At 42.3% G+C, this 21511-nt stretch overlaps 2 protein-coding genes, 1 long non-coding RNA gene and 1 pseudogene across 3 annotated transcripts; 1 reads left to right on the forward strand and 3 right to left on the reverse strand.

Annotated features, from left to right (window-relative positions):
• Positions 1-1237: 1237 nt before the first annotated feature.
• On the reverse strand, positions 1238-3239 carry LOC107305303. Its single transcript, XR_001551431.1, has 3 exons — positions 2928-3239; positions 2275-2375; positions 1238-1767 (listed from the first exon to the last, which is right to left on the reverse strand). It is a non-coding gene; the product is annotated as an uncharacterized LOC107305303 (long non-coding RNA).
• Positions 3240-4143: 904 nt separating this feature from the next.
• Positions 4144-5146, reverse strand: LOC102717195. Its single transcript, XM_040529008.1, has 2 exons — positions 4910-5146; positions 4144-4827 (listed from the first exon to the last, which is right to left on the reverse strand). The coding sequence occupies exons 1-2, from the start codon at positions 5124-5126 to the stop codon at positions 4283-4285; spliced, it is 762 nt and encodes a 253-aa protein (XP_040384942.1). The 5' UTR covers positions 5127-5146; the 3' UTR covers positions 4144-4282.
• A 2323-nt stretch (positions 5147-7469) lies between these two features.
• LOC102717473 (calmodulin-interacting protein 111) lies at positions 7470-13539 on the forward strand. Its single transcript, XM_006663241.3, has 10 exons — positions 7470-7822; positions 8274-8435; positions 8513-9324; positions 9408-9615; positions 10307-10514; positions 10883-11340; positions 11721-12147; positions 12507-12587; positions 12691-12881; positions 12972-13539. Exons 1-10 carry the CDS (start codon positions 7535-7537, stop codon positions 13113-13115), a joined length of 2979 nt encoding a protein of 992 aa, XP_006663304.2. The 5' UTR covers positions 7470-7534; the 3' UTR covers positions 13116-13539.
• A 2039-nt stretch (positions 13540-15578) lies between these two features.
• Positions 15579-19919, reverse strand: LOC102717747 (annotated as a pseudogene).
• Between the last annotated feature and the right edge of the window lie 1592 nt (positions 19920-21511).

Below are 21511 nucleotides of genomic sequence, written 5' to 3' on the forward strand. Positions count from 1 at the left end.
GTGATTGATTCAAGAGCTAGGGTTAGCTAGATGATTTACCAAGGGGTTACGAGTTTACTAGCGCTTTGCTTGTAGTATGAGAGGATGTAGGGGGTGTTTGGTGGTATTTAATAAGTAACGAGGGAATGAGCTGGCCAAGTGATAGGAAGAGGCATTAGAATTTAAAAAGTTTTTTATGGTAACGGAATTAAAAAGTTATGGCCATGCTAGGTTGGAATTTATTACTGCCTATTATGTATTAATGCACACGTGCAATAGTGGACCTCAAAACATGGAATAAATCATGAGGTAAGCTAAAAGATTCCCCTCCTTGCTAGTTTCTGACCCAAGCCTCGGCTAAGGCCTCACCCAGCCCAACCTATTTTGTCCCATATTGGACTTCCCCTAGTGACATGAATATAAATATATGGGCTTTTATTCCCATGTCTTGGTTCATGGCATATACTACCTAGGCCCTAATCCATGCTTATGCCTCACCGCATACTTTAGCCCACTAGTTCTAACTACTTCACATGTTCTCCATTCTATCATCTAGCCGACAAATAATTCCACCACATTTTCTACTGTTCTAGGTCCATCACTGCTCCCCATCCCATCCTCTATCTAGCCGGCCTATTCTTTGGTTCTTGTATCTTCTGTCCGAGTGAAGGAGAGGATGCTGTGTTGAATACATATAGTAGCCATTTTGCATTCAAGACATTTAGGTGGAGGCTGTATTTGGAATCTTGAGAAAAAAACCAAAATTTTAATCAATTTACCAATGATTTTGAGTAGCCAATTGTTTAGATAGATATACAAAATTTACTATTTGCGTGAAAATGACAACAAAGTTTTCAATATCCCATCATTCTCTCATTGCAGCAGAATGTATTGTGGCAAAAACATTTATGATGTGTATTGCAGGAATGTAATGGTAAAAACAACATTTAGGCTAGTATCTGAAGCATATGCCAATTGACTGCCATGTGGACTCCCCATATGCATGTCCTAGAAAAAAGATAATCAAGAAATTACAGGCAAATAGGGGCTCTTGACCAGACCAAGATATCAATCATCCCATTGCATATATATTCATATGCCTTGTTGAAATGGGATGGCTAAACCTTAATATTTCTTCATCGATTTTAAATATTTGGTATAGTTTTGTCTATCTTGTGTTTTGATCCATGTCGATATATTGATATTCTATTCTCACCACAATTAAACCATTAATCAAAAAATATTAAATGTCATCGCCCGTTCATTTAATATTATCACTAAAAATACTGCTAGATCAACTTAATTAAAAGCTAACAATGATAACAATATTGAAACTTTTATTTGTAAATTGACAATACTATTTTTAAAATAGCTAAGCGACACCAAAACTAGTATCTATGTCCATCAGTCCTTCTCCCCTTAGCCTCTCTCCTCCAAGGATGTGCCTTTCCATCTTTCACCAGAACCTCTATTTGGTGCTCTTTCCATCATGGCCGCTGGTGCCTCCATCTCTAACTCTTTCGATAGCTCTACCACTATCATAGTTCTCTGACCCATTGTGGCCGCCTTCTTCGTCTCTCTTTGTAACACCCTGGGTTTTCACAAACCTGGAATGCTACACAAAACATACAAAACCTCACTAGATCCCAAACCTCACGGTGTCATATTATACGAGATCATCTAATCACAAGGTTATTTGTTAAAATATACTGAAACTAGATTAGAGCTAGAGGTGTGTATAAGTGTCGAGTATGCATGCTGCCCATGCATGCCGGTGATATTTGGTACCTAAAAATCAAATAAAAAGCAAGGGTGAGTATAAAATACTTAGCAAGTACAATATGGCTAAAACATACATTATATATTTGGGAACAGAGAGCACCAAGAATCAATTTTTCTTTGAAAAGAAACTCAAAATTTAATTCAAATTGGTAGTTCCCATCCCAGGCAGACATGAATAAACACCAAATACAATGAAATATATAGTAGTTTCCCTGCCAGATAAACATGAACATTCTTTAAGCATTACCGGTAAGCCGAGTAAGTGGGCCAACACTTACTACAAGAATCATGAATGAAAAATCAAATAAAACACTCCATAGCTTTGCATGGTACTTGATTGAGCTAACCGGAAAAGAACCATATAATCATAAAACTTGAAAACGACATGAGAAACTCAATTATCAACTCAAAACATAAATAAATTTAATCTAAATAATAATACATAATCAGGTCCAATAATTATGCATGACCAAGTAAGTAAATATATGTATTAGAAAAAAAATGATAGCATACCATTTCAGTCATCCCATATCAATCATATAAGTTCCTCGTGCACTTGCCTCATCTATGGCGATAACTTGGCTCAACGCTTCTCAAGTTTGAACTCTCTACAGCTATGGAGAAAAGTATCATATAAAACCTCTATACGTGCTAACAGTACTTACAATACTTAAAACGTATTCCTGACAATAAAATACAAAGATCTTATTTATTCCGTCGATCCGTATTTACCTACGCATACTGATAGCTTTACTGTTTTATATATAACTCACAAACCATCTAATGAAAGAGACACATGATAGCACATTGGATATCTATAGAGAATTCTCCACAACTTTTATTTTGGAAATAAAATCACACGAGGCCTCTATCCATCTCAATTTAAACGAAACAAAAAAAAAATATGCTGCACCAGTTTCCAACCCAAGCAGCAGCACTGTTTTGGGTGTTTCTACTAAACCGCTTATCGGAAACCAGCGGCGTTAGAAAGATAATGACGGTGGATATAAACTTTATTCAGGTCACCTAACCTGATTCTTGACCAAACAAATCACAGCATTAAAAAAACTGCTTCATCCTACAATCGAGCATTCAAACTCATGCAATCGATGAACTAATTTGTTTTATTTGAAAATTTAGACTAATATGAACTAAAAGAATTTCACCTCGCGAGAATTTAAGGAATTCCCCAACAATCCCAAATTCCTTCTCCTCTTTCTCCTCTTCTACGGCAGCGAGACAAGACAAAAGTAGAGATACGACGGTACGGTAACGGCACGGCCACGGAGGCGGCCAGTGGCATGGGCGGCCACGACAGCAGCTAGGGCTAGATCGATCTGTTGGATCGATATCCTTACTTTTATTGGCTGGATCGCTCGATCTGGTTGGATGGATCTGCGATCGATCTGTTTTTTCTTTTCAAATGGCTGATTAAACGGAGGATATTAATAAAAATAGGATGATCCAAATTAATTCGATAACTATTCGCTCATCCGGACGCTGATCAGCACAGACTTATAATCTTCGCACTACATGACGAACCCACACGCATCAACGATCTTTAATCGTCTATTTGAGAAATAAGATAAAAATTAAAATTTTCGTACCTCCTATTAATTGTTATCGAAAAAAACCATATTTAAACAACGGGGTATTAGAGCATCCCCAACAGCTCTTTTATCCCATCATCTATCCTAAAAATAGATGATAGAGAGTAAAAATAGCACTCCAACAGAATATCTATTTTATCCTCTATTTTTAGATGTCCTCTCTCCATCATCTAAAACTCAATTGTCTCCACTTTGGCCACTATAAAATATAAAAGAAATACATGGTAGTTACATATATCAATAAAATATAATAGACTAGAATATAAATGCTCTAATATGGATGCTCTGTTGGAGCACATAAATATATAGAGGATAAAACTGTTTTAGATGACCATCTAAACTAAGATATAGAGAACCAAATTTAGATGAGCTGTTCGGGATGCTCTTACACTCTTTCTATCTCTCCAAGACCGATATTAGATATAGAAACCCTAAGTTAAAGGACACCACATCTGGTGATGATGAGTCCAAGAAAAAAATAGAACCAAACACCATATCCCCTCCCCTCATCCACCAAAGGTGAAGGTGGCTGGCAAGGGGGAGGGAGGGCCTTAGAGCATTCCTGATAAATACTCTATCACATCATGCATGAAAATAGAGTACGTGAGAAAAAAGTTATTCTAATATATACTTTATCCCATACTCAAAAAATAGAACATCTTCTATATTGAAAAGAGAAACTTCATATTTAGAGTTTTCTGTTTCATCAGTCCATATATCAACATCCAATCTTAAAAGGAGAGAGAAAAACAATATGAGAGTAAGCAGACCATTATAAGATATTTTGGTTCGATCCACATATTTAAATAGACCATTATATATTTTATACAAGTGTGCAGGTATATTAATATCTATATAAATCTGAATAAAATATGGACATCTTATAATAATATAATATACTAGAAATATTATTAGTACAGGCTTGCGATCTGCGGGCTACAGAAGACGAGCACCTCGTCGAGCTCGGCCCTGCTGTCGTCGCCGAACAGGCTCTCCTGGCCGTCCGGCCGCCTCGCGTACGACAGCCCGAGCCGAGAACGCGCGCTCCGGAGGTCGCCGGCGCCGGCGCTGGAGTCGGGCCCCGTGAACACCCCCATCACGGCGGTCAGCGGCGGGCCGATGAGCAGCCCGTCGGCGCCGAACTGCGGCCCGCCGCGCGCGTAGTCGAACAGCGCCGCCCCGCTCCCGCCCACCTTCGGCAGCACCACCGGCGCCCCCGCCGCGGAGGCCTCCGGCCAGTAGAAGAGGAAGGCGTCGAGCGTGTCGTAGTAGTCGTCCGTGCTGCGGTACCCCTCCGGGCTGAACCCGCCGAACCTGAGCCCGCCGCCGGCGCCGGCCGCGCGCGCCGTCGTGCTGCCGACGACCACGCAGGGGCCCTTGAAGTCGCACCGCCGGTGGAAGTCCGTCGCGCTGAAGCCGTCCACGGTGGCCTTGTAGCAGCATCTCAGCTCGCGGCCTGCATGCACAAATCAAGAACCAGCAAATTAAGCTGGTAGCTCCAAGAAGATGATCAGATCATCGAGAAGATTAGTTCTTGCCTCTGAGGTGGGTGTTGGCGACGAGGGACGCGGGGAACGGCGGCGCGACGTTGTGGTACCGAAACTCCGGCGGCGGCGGTGGCGGTGGCGGGCCGGCTTCGTTCGCGCTTCTGCCCCAGTTGAACAGGCTGCGTGGGGTGACGAAGCTCGCCGGCCTGCAGGTGCAGCTGGTCGGAGAAGCCCCCATCGATCCGCCGCCCGCCATGAACGCCGTCATGCTGACCACTCTCTGCTCCGCGCGCGCGGGGCTTCAATTGATCGTGAGCACAGGATCCTTATCTGCTTCGGTGGCGGCTGACGTGGCGGTGGTTGATGACACGTGTGACGGCTCGATTCGTTCTGTTTATGACGGTCCTGCGATATGGCCCCCCAAAACTGCAGCTGCGAGTGAAAGTGTTTTGTGCGTCATTCATTTACGTATAAAAAAACTTCGTCAACTAATCCCTCCGTCCTAAATATTTGACGTCATTAATTTTTTTATACGTATTTGACCATTCGTTTTTTTTTAAAAAATGTAAAAGTTATATATATATATATGCATAAAAGTATATTTAATAATAAATAAAATGATATAAAAATAATTGGTAATTATGTAAATTTTTTGAATAAGAGGACTGACCAAACATACATTAAAAAGTTAACGGCGTTAAACAGTGAGGGACGGAGGTAGTATATCCTATGATACATTTGATATATTAATGGTCATCCAAAAGATTCACATAAAATTCCCCTAAAAAGTACTCATACATCGGGACAGTTATAAATTTACTACTAGTTTGGAACGTGAAAACTATCATTAAAAACTAAAAAAACCAACAGAACTATCCTTCCAGTGATATCCCTGTAATATAAAAATTAGTATTTCTTCTAGTATAAATAAACAATGATAAATTTACAAAAGCAACACAAATTTTCCCTAACTAATATTCATGAAAAAAGAAGGATAGGTGCCATCGTAGCCTTGGAATGCATCCTAAGAGCATCTTTGAGAGCTAGACAAATTTTGTTTCCTAAATATGATGTTTTGGCAAGTCTTCAAATAGTTTGGCAAAGGAAATTATACTCAATCTCTAATAGTTTGGTATATTTCAGCTGGCAAAACTAAAATTGCACACAATCTATTATTTTCAATTTGGAAGTTAAAAGTCCCGTCCATGCTGATCCGTGTTCGCCCGTGCCAATCCAGCTAGGCGTGGCGACCCACGATGGCGCACAACGGCTGTGCACGCCGCGGACGGACAACACCTACCTGGTGGGTGCGCGCGCGCGCCGCGGACGACAACACCTGGTGGGTGCGCGTGCTGCGTGTAGATGAGACAGAGGACGGCGCGACAGTGCCAGGAGGAGGCGGAATCGCCATGTGTGAGTTCTGTGCGTGTGAGAGAAGTGTGTGACGAGGAGACATGACAAATTGCTAAATTTGCGAAAGCTATATGACAAACCATTGGATGGTGTTTTTTTTAATTTGTCAAAAAAACCAAGATAGGAAGCAGGGAGTCAGGGATATGAAACTCTTGAAGATGCTCGGTTTCAATCGAGAACACCACCAAGTGGGCCTAATTAGTTTGTTTTAGGCCCATTTCCATACTGGGCCATTCCGGCCGGTTCCATTTGAGGGGCCTTTGGACGTTATGCCATCTTCCTCGATGACGAGTTCTCAAATGCCATCCTTCTAAAAAAACTTTGCTAATTTGCCACTAGGTCTCATAGAATCATGAATTATATACCATTCTGTTACTATTTTGATGCCACATCAGCAGCACCTCACCTAGATGATGTGACACCAAGCAATCAAATGACATTGCTACCTCGCTAGCTCACTCCAAATTGAACGGTCAAAACAGACAGAACGTGAATTTGAATAAAAAAGAAAAAGATAATGATCGGTTTTTGATCGATCAGTCGAAGTAAAATAAGAGATAAAAAAAGAAAAGATGATATTTTTTTGAATCAGATAAGGAAAGAGAAAGAAGTAAGTTTTTTAATCTGCGTTGATGTTGTCGGATCCCTATGAGGATATCATGCAAGTTAAACTAAAAAAATTCTCATGTGCCTAAAAATATTTAATTTATTTTATAAGTACATAATATATTATTTGAAACATGTTATGAACAATCACAAATAAGTAATATATATGAAAGATATGTGATTAAAGAAGACGGAGAGAAGAACAAATATTATACCATAAATTTTGCACAACTTTAATCTACTGTGGTATTATTCTTATATATAGGAGGAGATTGTGAGGAGGCGGTGGAATGAGACGGGAAAAACTGGTTGCCGCCATTGCTCGTTTTTTCTCCACAAGCGCTAGGGGTAAGATGGTGATTTCGCCATCGAGACGTCACGCACACAACTGATATGACTGATATGGTGTCAAAACAGTAGCAAAATAACATAAAATCCATAATTCTATGGGGTCCAGTGACAAAATAATTACAAAAATAATGAAGTTGTTTGGGAGGATGTTATTTGGGAACTCGCCATCGCCATCGAGAAAGATGGCATAAAGTCAAAGTCCCCCATTGAGAGAGATGCCTACGTAATAATCGAAGAAACGTTTTAAGAATAAAAAAAAACTTAAACCCTACCAAACCTCGGGATCTCGCCGGAAGCCGCGCCGCCATGCCACCGAAGAGCAAGAAGAAGCAGCCCGCGGCGTCCCCGCAGCCGTCCCCCCGCACCCCCGCTTCCCGCGGCCGCGGAGAAACCCCCGACCTCCCGTCCGTCGCCGCGGCGGCGGCGGCGCGGTACCCGGGGCTCGTGCCCCGCGGCGGCGAAGGCTGCTTCGCCGGCGCTGTCTCGGATGTGGCACCGAGGGGCGGGAGCCGCGGCGGCGGCGGCGGGGCGAGGCTCTGGCTCTCCGAGCCCGCCATGGTCGGCGCCGGGCTGCGGCCTGGGTGCCTAGTCTCTGTAAGCTCATGCTTTCCTCCTCCTCGAGATTTTAGGAATTGAGACTATGATTGTGCTGCGAATGTGAACCACCACCATTGCTCGATTTGGCACGCGTTCTTTCCTATTAGTTAATAGGTTCATTTCATTGCAGCAAATTGTTGTTCTGTTTTTCTGATTACACTGCAATTGAGAAGTTGAATTTATCACTTGGTGCTGAGAGCCATCGTTTTCTCATGAGTTTTAGCAAATCTTTTAGAGATTATTATTAGTGATCCCAGTTTGCTCTCCGCCAGATCGAGCACTGTCACTAAATGGCATGTTGAAATATGTTTGGAATTATAGTACCCTTGTTGTAAAACATAATTTCCGTGTTTATAATTATTCCAGCGATGCACAAACTTGTTGTTTTGCTAGCCTATGCCCCCTTTTTTTTTGCTACGTAAGCTAAAATTGGTCTCCTTATATCTAGGTATCACTGATTTCATCGAATGGTGGTCAATCAGATGGCTCACCACTTGATAGTTTATTTGAGGAGACCAACAAGTTCTTTGACCTTGATGTGGATAATGATCTCATGTCTAAAGAACCTGGTCGAAACTTTGTGGTTGCCACAGTTTTCCCCTCACGTGAGGTATGTGCGCCTTACAGTTATAAATCAATGGCTAGAAGGCCAAACTGTTGATGTTTTTGTTTGTGTTGTTTCCATAGGTCCAGAAGAATGGTATCAAGCTCTCTTGGGACCTTGCTTGCTCCCTGGGATATCCTTCAGTAGGTTGCTCCTTGTTTATTAGCCCTCTATATACATCTCAAGCCCCTAAGAAAACCGATAGTGTTGACACTTTACGGGTGATAACATGCAGCAATCTTTATCTTAGTTTTGTCCCAGCTAAAGTTGGATCTTCCAGTGAGATTAATTCCGAGTCTGCAACCCATCCTATAAGGAATGGAATGATTATAGAAACACCTAAGAAAAATTCTTCAGTTCCGTCAGGCAGGAATGAGTCCTATGATATTGTATCCCATAGCGGTTCTTCGTTGTGTTTGGATCCAGCTACTGCAAGATCATCATTAGCAGATGAGAAAATTAACGAGTTGCTGCAGACTTGTGCATCACGCTGGCTCAGTGGTAGGCACCTACTGAAAGCGAACTATATTCCTCTCTTGATGTGCGGGAAATTGTCAATGTTCATTGTTATGGGAGCAGAAGTAGATGGTTCTGCTCCTGATGTGTTGCATGAGGAAGATAAGTTAACATCTAGCGAAGATATTTTTGGTAAATTCGGGGAAGCCCCTGTCTCATTCCTTGTTGACAGAACCACGAAAGTACATCTTTCTGGTTCAGTCTGCTTAGAGGAGCTTGCCTTTGTTAAGCCAGGCCTACCAGCACATAATTCAATTCGTACTGATGAAAGAAATGAAGATTTCATCCGTAGTCCCAGACTTGGTGGTTTATCCAAAGAATCAAAAGAAATCAAAGAAATAATTTCATTTTCAATCAAAGATCAAATTGGCTTACAAAGGTATAGCATGAAAGTATCGATTCATCCTTTACAACTAACCATAAAAAGGTTATTTCGATTACTAATATGTTGATTGTCTTCAGGGTCAAAGATAACCTCTGGTACAGAGGTGTCCTTCTTTCTGGTCCACCTGGAACAGGAAAAACCTCTCTTGCTACTTCATGTGCCTATGATGCAGGAGTCAATCTTTTCACAATCAACGGGCCAGAGATCATTAGTCAGTATTATGGTGAAAGTGAGCAGGCACTGTATGATGTTTTCAGCTCAGCTAAGCAAGCTGCCCCTGCTGTGGTTAGATTTTCTCTTATGCTTAGCTCCCTTTTTTTAATCTTGTCAACTATACTTTAAAATTAAGCAAAGGTATCTCTTTCACATTTCTAGTTTTCTCTTGTATATGTTTACAATGGTCCCCCAATACTCAGATAGTTAGCAAGATATTGAATAGAAAGCATCTTTACTAACTTCTGATAATTTGCTGAATACATTTAAATTGTTGAACTCTAGCTTCCTCAGTTGTAAGATGGTCTTTGCAGCTTGTGTGTTTTAAGTTAAATTTCGTTCTCTTAAAAAATTTGTGCCGCCATACTGGTCAGTTTACACTTTACATTGATACAGATATTTCATACTTTCCTCTGTTTATAATGTAAAAACTACAAGCCACCACCTATAGTCACATTGTCACCAATTTTTTGCACTGTTCAATGGTTCTTTGATATTTTAGATTACCACATTTTTTCTAATGCAAAAAAATCATTTTTTTTTCTGTTGGATTCGGCACTTCTTGATGAGAATTACGACTTCCAGTCTAATTACAGTGGACCCATAAATGTTCCACAACAATGTGCAGGGTATCATCTAGATATGATTATGACAGTAGTTTACTATACATACACCATGAATTCAAGTATTGAGTGCCCTGATTAGGTTTCTTTAAACTTCATATTTCCATTTTAAAAGCATAACATGAACTTTTTTCTTTTAGATATTTATTGATGAATTGGATGCAATTGCTCCAGAAAGGAAGGATGGGAGTGAGGAATTATCTATTAGAATTGTTGCCACTCTGTTAAAACTGATTGATGATATGAAGCATAGTGATCGTGTTCTCGTGATTGCTGCAACAAATCGTCTTGATAGCATTGATCCAGCATTGAAACGCCCAGAAAGGTTGAACCGAAAAATTGAGATAGGTATAAATATCCGACGCTATTCATGTACTCAAGTTAATGTAATGGGTGTAATATACTGTACTTACTTTTACTCTCTGTTCAGCTACTGACACCAAGAACTAATTAAATTATAAGATTTGTAGAGTACATGAAAGGATCATTATATGTTGAATAATCGTAATTTCTAAAAGAAACCTAAACAATGAATTATCTTTGAAGAAGCATGATGTCATCCCTTTTATCATTTTTTCCATGTGCTTATAGGTGGTATCAAGTCTGATATGAAAACCATCAATTGTAATGGTGCAATAGTATAGTTCTCCAGCTGATAAATTGCTTATCCTATGTCATCTGTTGATTTCCTTTTGTCTGAAATGGCTTGCTTGCAGGAGTACCATCTCCGGGACAAAGGCTGGACATACTTCAGAACCTTCTAGTTGGAGTTCAGCATTCTCTCACTTGTGGGCAACTTGAATCCCTTGCTTCAGCTACTCATGGTTTTGTTGGTGCTGATCTTGCTGCACTCTGCAATGAGGCTGCATTAAGTGCTCTTCGCCGTTATATCAGGCTAAAAAAAGGTTCTGCTCAACAACTTGTGTATTATGATAATAATGCAGAAAACTATGATATTAGAGAGATTAATGATCCTTTGGGGTATCAAGTAAGCTCAATATCATCATCACTTTCAAAGTTAACAATGTCGGTGGACGATGTCCTGTGCACCAGGAGGGGCGATAACACAGAAAATAATGGATCTAATGATAAGAAAGATGAGATGCTGTTGTTAGTGACCGTTGAGGACTTTGAGAAGGCTAAAATTAAAGTGAGGCCTAGTGCAATGCGTGAGGTATCATTTGGCCCTCCTGACCTACCCAATTTAGTGTTTTGGCATTCTCTTCTCCAATGATTTGCTGCTGGCTTTTCCTATACCAGTTCTCTGCTTAAGCAATGCTGCTGTTCTCTCTCGTCTTTTCTTCTCTTGTTTGGTTTGTGCCAATGTTTTCCATTCATGAAATCCAACTGATGAGCAATGAATACTAGTCTAGGATTTGCAGATTTGTTGAAAGTTGATACAAAGCTTTGTTAAACAGTTCGTTTAATTATATGGGCTTTTACTTTTCATTACTCGATGTGTTTCATGGATGCATTATTATCCTATGGGAAAATAAAAGCATAATTATTTTTTATCTGTCGCTGATTGTGATATTTCTATGATTTCCTTTACAGGTATTGCTTGAACTTCCAAAGATACGATGGGAAGATGTTGGTGGCCAAGCAAGAATCAAGGAGCAGTTAATAGAAGCCATCGAATTGCCTCAGAAAAATCCGGAAGCATTCAAAAATATGGGGGTCAGCCCACCTAGGGGATTGCTAATGATTGGACCACCTGGTTGCAGTAAGACTTTGATGGCCCGTGCTGTAGCTTCTGAAGCAAAACTAAACTTCCTTGCAGTGAAGGGTCCTGAACTTTTCAGCAAATGGGTTGGTGACTCTGAAAAGGCAGTGAGATCACTATTTGCAAAAGCCAGAGATAATGCACCAGCAATATTATTTTTTGATGAAATAGATGGGCTAGCGGTAACTCGAGGCCATGAAAATGATACTGTATCAGTTGGTGACAGGGTTCTAAGTCAGTTGCTAGTGGAAATGGATGGTAAGTTCTAATTCCTCATTCTGTTATCCATGATTTAGTTCTGCAATTTGCTCATAATTCCCTTAGGAGGTATTTTAATTGGATTATTCCATTGTTAAGTGTACAAAACAAAGATATGAGCTTGTGATTATGGGTTATGAATTATTTAATTGGTGGCTGTGTTCATTTGAAGAATATCATGAATGTTCCCTGCAAAAGATAAAGAAAAAGAAAGACCACTCCTGAATGTGAACATTGACTAACAACAATTGCATGTAAAAAATCCTCTTTGGCTATTGGTGTCAGTGTCATTAGCTTCTCTTCACATTCGTGCTTTTATTAACCTTGAAAAGCTCCTATTGATGTTTTGGTTGCTACAGGTTTGGAGCAAAGAATCGGTGTTACTGTTATTGCAGCTACAAATCGCCCTGATAAAATTGATCGTGCACTTCTGAGACCAGGTTATACACCCTATAATTCACACTATGTTCTGGCTTTTTTCGCTTACATTGGTTGGGGCACCTATATAGTACTTTGTCTGACTTTATGAACAATGTGTGCTAGGACGTTTCGATAGGCTGCTTGATGTGCAACCACCAGATGAGGCTGATCGTGAGGATATTTTTCGGATCCATACACGCAACATGCCATGTAGTCATGACGTCAACCTAAATGAGCTTGCTAGACTTACAGAAGGCTACACTGGTGCTGACATAAAGCTTGTCTGCAGGGAAGCCGCTATTGCTGCCCTTGATGTATGCTATTTGTTCTTTTCCCCATTGTCGTACTATATGGATTGTATTTACATGTTAGCAGTTCACTGATGAACAATCTATTTTCTCCAGGAGAACATTGATATCCCAGAAGTAGAATTTAGACATTTCAAGTTTTCAATTAACAGAATAAAGCCATCCGATGTTAAATTTTACCAAGACCTAGCGGCCCAGTACAGCAGATTTGTCGATCCTACATCGCAGAGCAAACAATGATACTTGGTAGTGGGCAACTGGGCACATAGTGAACCTGCCACTTTGTAGTCCTTAGATTTTTGTGTAAATAGAGAAGCTAGCCTTTGTTTGTTATATGTAGGAAACTAGGCAACGTTTCTCATCATTTCATATCATACATGTTATTTGTAGTAGCATTTTTACTCCTGAGAAACTTGACCAGTGCTAGTGTTTTCCTTTCCCTTTCCCTTTCCCTTTCCCTTTCCTAGTTGTCAAATAGCATTCTTGTTCAGCATTTTGTGTAGCTGGAAAATTTCTTAGAGGAAGCTACATCTGTAACTCCATGTAATTCATTTATGTAACACCTATTCTTCAAGGAGCAAGAAAGTAAAAAAAGAAAGGAATGCTGTCTGCATAGTAATTTTGTGTGGCAGGATTCTTGAGAAAATTCTTCATTCCGATTGTACTATACATACATCAAACCTGTAGCACATGTTGCATACAAAGTGTATTTTAGATTGTTGACCAATCCAAACTTATGATAGACTAGCTCATACCCGTGTCGTGATGAGGAGAAAATATTAGTGATTCTGTTGGCCATAATTTACATGACCCAAAATTCCTCGATCTGGATTTTGTTTGAACATCACGTGCAATAGGAAAATTTATTTTAAGACCCTCTTACCTTCCAGTCCAACCAGAACCACTCAAATTACTCGAGACACATTCAAGCTATATTTATGGTTCTATCCAATCATTATCCACATCGTTCAGATACTTCATGATTTTAATAGTTGCATACTTGCATCTATGATGTCTCACATGCGTCTTTTATTGACATAAAACCATGAATTTACAAAAAAAATTTCTCAAAATTACTAAATTGTGAGCTCACTACATTAAACATCACCAATCAATTCGAATGGATAAAGCTACGAAATTCATCTCATATTCTCATTTGTTTTCAATGATTATTATATAACACTAGGAATTATAGTTCAAACACTCTATTCCTTATATCCACACAAATTAGTTTGTTCGAGTTTCTTAACAAGAAAGTCAAACTTATTGCGCGATCTCAACCACAAAATTGTAATTTACCAATATCAACGTGAGGTAGACTGCTAACACTTGATGGCCTGATGTTGAGGAAACGTTTAATAAAACAAACTACCAATGTACCATTCCAAAGCTACGGCTCAATCTAGTCTAGTAATATGCAAGTAAGATATTCTAAACTCGTTTAAATGAAATAGTATAAACCAAACAAACATTCAAATTTATTTGTCTATAAAGCAAACCACCGGTTTGACTATTGTAGCTTCACATAATTACTTATAGGTTGGTACACATTGTAATTGCAAATTTTCAACTTTGTATGATAATTTCAGAACTTGTAAGACCAATTTTATACGCTAATTTTAGAAATACTGTAATAACCAATTGATAACCTTTTTATAACCCAGCGAACAAATCACTGAGCTACGTGCGCGTGATGCAATTAAGCTGGCAGCCACGAGCTAGTCGCATGCACCAAGCTACATGCATGGATTCACTAGCACTGACTAACTAATCGAGATCCATGCGTGCATCCACTGACTCTAGACAAACTCAACGCCAACCCATCACGTTTTCAGCTATTACATGCGTTCTCCCACTAACACACGTCTAACACATATGACGTGATCACTCTTACTAATTAGCTATTAAACATTAAATAATCCTATGCAACAAGAATAATTCTAACCGTGTTTAGACTACGAAAAAGATGATGGTACGGAAGCAGTTTTTTAGCACACAGGTGTATATACATCCGTTGCTTGCATGCCATTTAAATAGTCATCAAAAAATATAGAAAAAATTTAACAAGATAGTTTAATATGAGTTATATCACTCCACCAACATGCAAGTTTAAATTCATCTTTTACAAGTTGTAGCAAAAATAACAAAAACAATTATGAATATGTGTATAGTTAGTTTTAGTTTTATTTGTTTTTTTTGCTACAACTTGTAGAAGTTGAATTTAAACTTGCATGTTTGTGGAGTGATATAACTCATATCAATCTATCTTGTCAATTTTTTTTCATATTTTTTATGACTATTTAGATAAAATGCAAGTACACGGGGTACCTACACGCGTGTGCTAAAAACTGTTTTCCTGTGTACACAAAGATTATGTTGGTTCATGTCCTCATCAGGAAGTAATACCTATTCTATTTCACTGTATAGATTGGATTGCATGAACAAATGAATAATAGGGCCTATCCTTAGCCACTAATTAAAGAATACATACCTTCATAGTTCATACCAGACCAAACAACTTGATAACCTCGACACACAAATTGGACTCCAGATTGAATTAATTTTCTTCAAAAAAAGAAAAAAACACTTAAACAAACAAACTAGCTAAATGACCAAATCACAACGTACTTAGCATCACATCTAAATTCACGAGACAATATTTGAATATATAATTCTGGTCAGTTCGTCCCGGCGTGCCGGGCGTCACCTCCGGCCTGCTTTCTTGCACACGAAGAGGAGACCCCCGACGAAGAGCTGGATGGGGAGGAGCAGCAGGAAGACGTTCTTGGACGTGCCCCAGTCCCGGGCGCTGCCCGCGGCGTAGGCGACGAGGAGCGCGATCATGTCCAGCACCATGGCCGTGTGCATCGCCCAGAACGCCTTCCCGCCGCCGCCGCCGCCGCTCCTCCTCCCCAGCAGCATCCTCCGGAGCAGCAGCACGATGACGGTGATGGAGGCCATGAAGGAGGTGGAGTTGCTGTAGAAGAAGGCGTTGTACCGCCGCTTGTCGACGTCGTACAGCACCGGGTTGCCGGCGGACGTCCCTCCATAGGCCGCCGGGCGGCTTCAGGCCCGTCAGGTACGTCACGGTCGCCGCCAGTATCCCCACCAGCATCAGGTACTTGAGCACGTCTTGGTGCGGCGAAGGCGGCGTCGCCGGTGAACTGTACCTGTTTGTGCCGTAGTCGTCGTCGGTGGTGGTGGTGGTGGTCGTGGTGCTGCTGCTGCTCCCTTTCTCTTCACCGTTGAGACATGGCGGTTTGATCTTCTTCTTCTGCTGGTTTCGGTAGCGGTAGATTGCGACGTAGACAACGGCGACGGAAACCAGAAGAACCAGTACCAGCACGACAATGAAGGTCCAGAGATGCAGGGAACTTCCGGCGGCGTAGGCAACCATGACCCCGAGCATGCCGGCGACCATGCAGGTGATGAGGGCGTAGCTCTGGATGCCCGGGCGATACAGGTTCCGGTTCAGGAGGAGGACGATCAAAGCCACGGACGCCATGAAGCTCGCCGCGTTGCAGTAGAAGAAGGCCTCGTAGCGGCGGCGGTCCCTGTCCAGGAGGACCGGGAAGCCCGCACGGTGGCCGGAGCGGTCATTCTCCCAGAAGCCACCGGGCGGGCTCAGGCCTGCTTGGTAGGTGAGCGTCGCCGCCAGCACCGCGAGAAGCAGCAACACCTCACGATGTTTCTCCAGCTGTTCGTCGCCGGGATTAACGCCGCCGCCGCCGCCGCCGGTGGCGCTGGCACTGCCACTGGTACCGTCGTCGAGCGTGAAGAAGATGATATGGATCACCACGTAGACGAGGACGGCGCCGGCCATGGCGATGACGTAGACGGAGGTGCTCGTGTCCCTGCAGCACCCCACGGCGTAGGCGCCTATGAGGCCGAAGAGGTCCAGGATCATGGCCGCCTCCAGCACGGCGTGGTGCCGCCCGACCAGCCGCTTGCTCTGCGACAGCGCCATGATGACGAGGGACGCCACGAACGCCGCCGAGTTGCAGTAGAAGAAGACCCCGAACCGGCGGGGGTGCGTCGTGAGGAGGATCGGGTCGCCGGCGCGGTGGCGGTCGCCGTCCTCGGCCCAGACGCCGCCGGGCGGATCTATTCCGGCTTGGTAAGCGACGGTCGCCGCGAGGGTGCGAGCAGCTGGATGTATTCGCAGATCTTGTCCACCTCTTTGGCTGGTTCACTGCCTTCTTTTGCTTGATATTCGTCTGGTTCCCTGTCAATGGCAATTACATAAATAGAATAAGGTTTTTTATCGTCCTTAAAAAGTAGCACGAGAATTACGTCGAAAGTTCTAGGGCAAAATTTTTATATAAAAAATATAGTACATTGAAATATTTTTTTAAGAATAATAACTCATAGAACAATTAGTAATAGTATACTGTAGCCTAAGGTGATTTTAGGGAATTTGCTCATTTGCTATCGGATATGAATTTTCGTGACACTGACATGTGGGGCATATATGTTAGTGAAAGTGGGTCAGGATAATAAATGAGCTATCGCTCATAAGATTGTGGTGACAAAGATAGCGTGGATTCTAAACTCTAGAGGGACAATCTTCTTGTCGGTTTCTAGTCTATTACATGCTATCCAAATAGTTATAAAAAAATTATAAAAAATTTATGAAGATAGATTAATATATGATATATCACTACACAAACATGCAAGTTAAAATATGTCTTCTACACTCTATAACAAAAATAACAAATTAAACTGTGAATAATATACACATACTCACAATCGTATATTTGTTATTTTTGCTATGGATTGTAGAAGTTATATTTTACTTGCGTATTTGTGTAGTGATATATCATATATTAATCTATCTTTATAAATTTTTCATATTTTTTGATGACTATTTAGATGACATACAATATACGAGAAGACATTCCTTAAGAGCTTGAAATAGTTTTCCGTGACAAAGAGCCATGCATTTGCATATTTGCCCAAACTCAAATATGTTAGAATGGTCGGTGTCTATGATGATAGATAATAGTTACAAAATACTATATGTTTTAGGAGAAATTTTCCAATTCTTAAGTAGATACTATGAGGTACCACTGTTTTCTATGTAAAATTTAGTACCTCTAGTTATTTTACGTACTATAAAGTATCAAATTTTATATAAAAACAGTAATACCTCCTGGTACCTTTAAGTAGGAAAAAATGCTCATGTTTTAGGCCTTTGTGGTTTTGGTGATTAATTGATGTGAATATACGGTCAACTTGTTTGTTAGGTTTTCTCGCAAAAAAAAAGAACTTGTTTACTAGGTTTAGTTTCATGGATGTCGTATGATTTATGTAAAATATTCATATGCATGACACACACAAATACATATACATATATATATGTATATATACATATGTATATATATGTATATATATATATATAGGAAAATTAGATCCTACTATCAGGTGTAGCTACTCCCTACACGTCCATGATGAAAAACATTTTCATAACTGTTTCTGCTTCCACCCAACAGAAAGTATAGAGAATCTCATATGAATGATACAACTACATATATAGAGAGTTTGTACTTTCTGTTGGAGAAAAAAAGAAATATGCATAGATGTGTTTCTCCAACTTAGACGTAAAGGGAGTAGCTAAACTCTGGTAGTAGGATTGAGGCTTCATATATATATATATATATATATATATATATATATATATATATATATATAATATAGAAGAAAACTTTTTCACTTAACTTTTTGTATGGCTATGGCGCCGAAAAATTCTATGGTTCTTACAAAAATTATCTGAATGCACAAATGTTTATTTTATAATAGAAAATATGGTTCTTCAATATACTCCCTCCGGTTTTGATGGCATTGACTTTTTGTTTACGTTTGATCCTTTATCTTATTTAAAAATCTTATTTAAATATACAAAATTATAAATCATACTTAAAGTTACTTGAGTAATAAATCAAATCATAATAAAATAGTCAATAATTATATAATTTTTTGAATAAGACTAAGGATCAAAATCAACGACGTCAAAAAAAAAAAAACTCGTGAGGGAAAAATGTTACCTGTGGCCCGGAGTTCCCCTTTTTGAATTCCGTGGGTTCCTATTCCTAAAAGCCACGTAGAGGATAACAATGTAGGCAAGAACCGGGAAAACGAGGCAGGCGACGTAGGCCGTGTGCTTGCCGTCCCGGCAGCTCCCGGCGGCGTAGGCGCCGCCGAGCCCCAAGACCGCGGCGACGACGAACGTGTACAGCGCAGCCTTCACTGCCGCCGCCCTCCTCGTGAGGTCGCTCAGCTTGGTGTACGCCAGGATGGAGATGATGGCGAGCAGCGACGCCGCGAAGGCGGCGGAGTTGCAGACGAAGAACGCCATGTAGCGGTTCGGGTGGGCGCCCTGGAGCACCGGGTCGCCGGCGACGACGCCGCCGGCGGTGCTCCGCCAGAAGCCGCCCGGCGGGTACATCCCGGCCACGTACGCGATGGTCGCCGCGAAGATGGCGAGCAGCAGCAGGATCTCGTGCTCGTCGTCGAGCTTGCGCTTGGCCTCGGAGCCGGAGCCGGAGCCAGAGCTGCCTGGCCCGCCTCGCGGAGCTGTCATGGCGGCGGCGACCAGGGCGCAGGCGACGTAGGCGAAGACGAGCAGCACCAGCACGGAGGCACAGATGGTGGTGACCCTGTCGCGGCTGCTGCCGGCGGCGTAGGCCCCCATGAGGCCGAGCAGGTCCACCACCATCACCGCCCGCAGGCAGAAGACGACCCCGACGCCGCGTTTCTTGTGCAGGACGAGGAGGATGAGGCACACCACGAGCGACGCTGCGAACGCGACGGCGTTGCACGCGTAGAAGACGACGTAGCGCGCGTACCTGGTCTCCCGGAGGATCGGGTCGCCGGCCGCCACCGCCCCGCCCGCCGCGTCCTCCAGCCACGAACCCCCCGGCAGGTTCAGCCCCGCCGCGTCACCGTCGCCACCAGCGTGGCCAGCAACAGCAGGCACTTCTGCAGCCGGTACTCCGTGTTACCACCTTCTACCTGGTGGTGACCATCGCCGCCGCCGCCCGCCATTGTTGTAGCTAGCTAAGCTTTGCTTTGATTTCGGAGAGCTCCATCTCGACCACTCCGCATATATATTTATAGAGCTCTGCATGATCTGACGATGCTCCAGAAGAAATGACCACTCCGCATAATCGTGGCATTACTTGATCGAGCAGTCATCCTGCAGTTTATGTTTATGTTTTTTTGGACGCTTTATTCTTGATCTCAAGCAGAAGCAGCACGTTGTTTATGGATTCTACGCTTTATTCCATATACGAGATCGATGGCTTTTGTTCGCTCGCTGCCCTTCTTTATTCGGCAGTATCAACCCCGTCTCTCACAAGTGACCATTGTCTGTACGCCAGGTTTCAATTCCCCAAATCTGCCATGCATTTGTATAGAGTGGCTTCTAACATCTCGAGACGACATCCCTCGTCGGCTTCTCGTATATTGCATGCTATCTAATTAAATAGTCATTAAAAAATATAAAATAATTTGTGAAGATAGATTAATATGTGATAAGTCACTGCACAAACATACAAGTTAAAATATGACTTCTATAATTCATAAAAAAATAACAAATTAAATTGTGAATAGTATACATATACTCACAATCATATATTTGTTATTTTTGCTATGGATTATAAAAGTCATATTTTAACTTACATGCTTGTGTAGTAATATATCACATATTAATCTATCTTTATAATTTCTTTTTATATTTTTAATGACTATTTAGATAGCAGACAATAGAACGAGGAGACGTCTCCTCAGGAGCTTAAAACAATTTCCCCATTTGTATATACGAAAGCTGAATGGCTGGGCGGACCCTCGGGGTGGTCACGTCACTTGGATTTTCTAGGCCGTCGGATCTGTGCTGGGCGGCTGGATGGGCGGGGCGTCGCCGCTCGTGCGCGTGGAGGCGGTGCCCTCGCGCTGTCTCGGCTCCGCGCGTGATGCGTGCACCGTGCGCCAGAACGCCGCGCTCTTTTCGCTGCCGCTCGTCTCTCTCCGCTTTCGGCGTCAGCCAGGCACGCGTGGTTGGGAGGCCGTCGATGCGGCGCTGGGGGGCTTCGGGCCATCACAGCACGCGGCGGCGGGTCCGGTTCGTCTCCCCACGGTCGGCGGGGATGCCGTGCCGCGTCCGCGTGTAGCATCACCGCCCAAGACTTAATAGAATTTGATAGAATACTCATACCAACAAGTTGTAACTTTTTTTTGGAAGCTTATCTTAATATAACTCCAAGGTTAAGCGTGCTTGGTCTATACGCATGAGTAAAGACAAATTGCGCAGAAAAGACTTATGTTGATGGTATGAGAGAAGTCTTGATGTCCTTGAGAGCAGCCACGTGTAAACAGGTCTAACCCAAGGGGGTTCGTAGGGTCCGACAGCGGCAAGGTGGACGCGGAGGTTGGCCGGTGGCACGCGGTCGTTGGGAGGCCATCGGTGCGCCACTGGGAGAGCATCGGAGCGGCGGATTCGGCCGGACCGGCGATAGATCTGCCCGTTCAGGCTGCTGATCTGCCCGGGATGGCAATGGATCTTCGAGGTTGCGGTAGCGGCCTCGGCCGGTCCTTTCTGACCAGAGCAATCACGGTTGACCATCTCTGTCGCCGTTGGT

The sequence above is a fragment of the Oryza brachyantha genome, chromosome 11 (genome assembly GCF_000231095.2).
Source record: "Oryza brachyantha chromosome 11, ObraRS2, whole genome shotgun sequence".
In the NCBI taxonomy this organism is placed as follows: Eukaryota; Viridiplantae; Streptophyta; class Magnoliopsida; order Poales; family Poaceae; genus Oryza; species Oryza brachyantha.

Excerpts from the sequence above, each read along its gene's own strand:
- LOC102717195 (XM_040529008.1), bottom strand. The coding sequence starts at position 5,126 with ATGACGGCGTTCATGGCGGGCGGCGGATCGATGGGGGCTTCTCCGACC. Across the intron at positions 4,828-4,909 it reads CGCCAACACCCACCTCAGAG|GCCGCGAGCTGAGATGCTGC; the intron begins GCAAGAACTAAT and ends TTGTGCATGCAG.
- LOC102717473 (XM_006663241.3), top strand. The coding sequence starts at position 7,535 with ATGCCACCGAAGAGCAAGAAGAAGCAGCCCGCGGCGTCCCCGCAGCCG. Across the intron at positions 9,325-9,407 it reads GATCAAATTGGCTTACAAAG|GGTCAAAGATAACCTCTGGT; the intron begins GTATAGCATGAA and ends GATTGTCTTCAG. Across the intron at positions 12,148-12,506 it reads GTTGCTAGTGGAAATGGATG|GTTTGGAGCAAAGAATCGGT; the intron begins GTAAGTTCTAAT and ends TGGTTGCTACAG.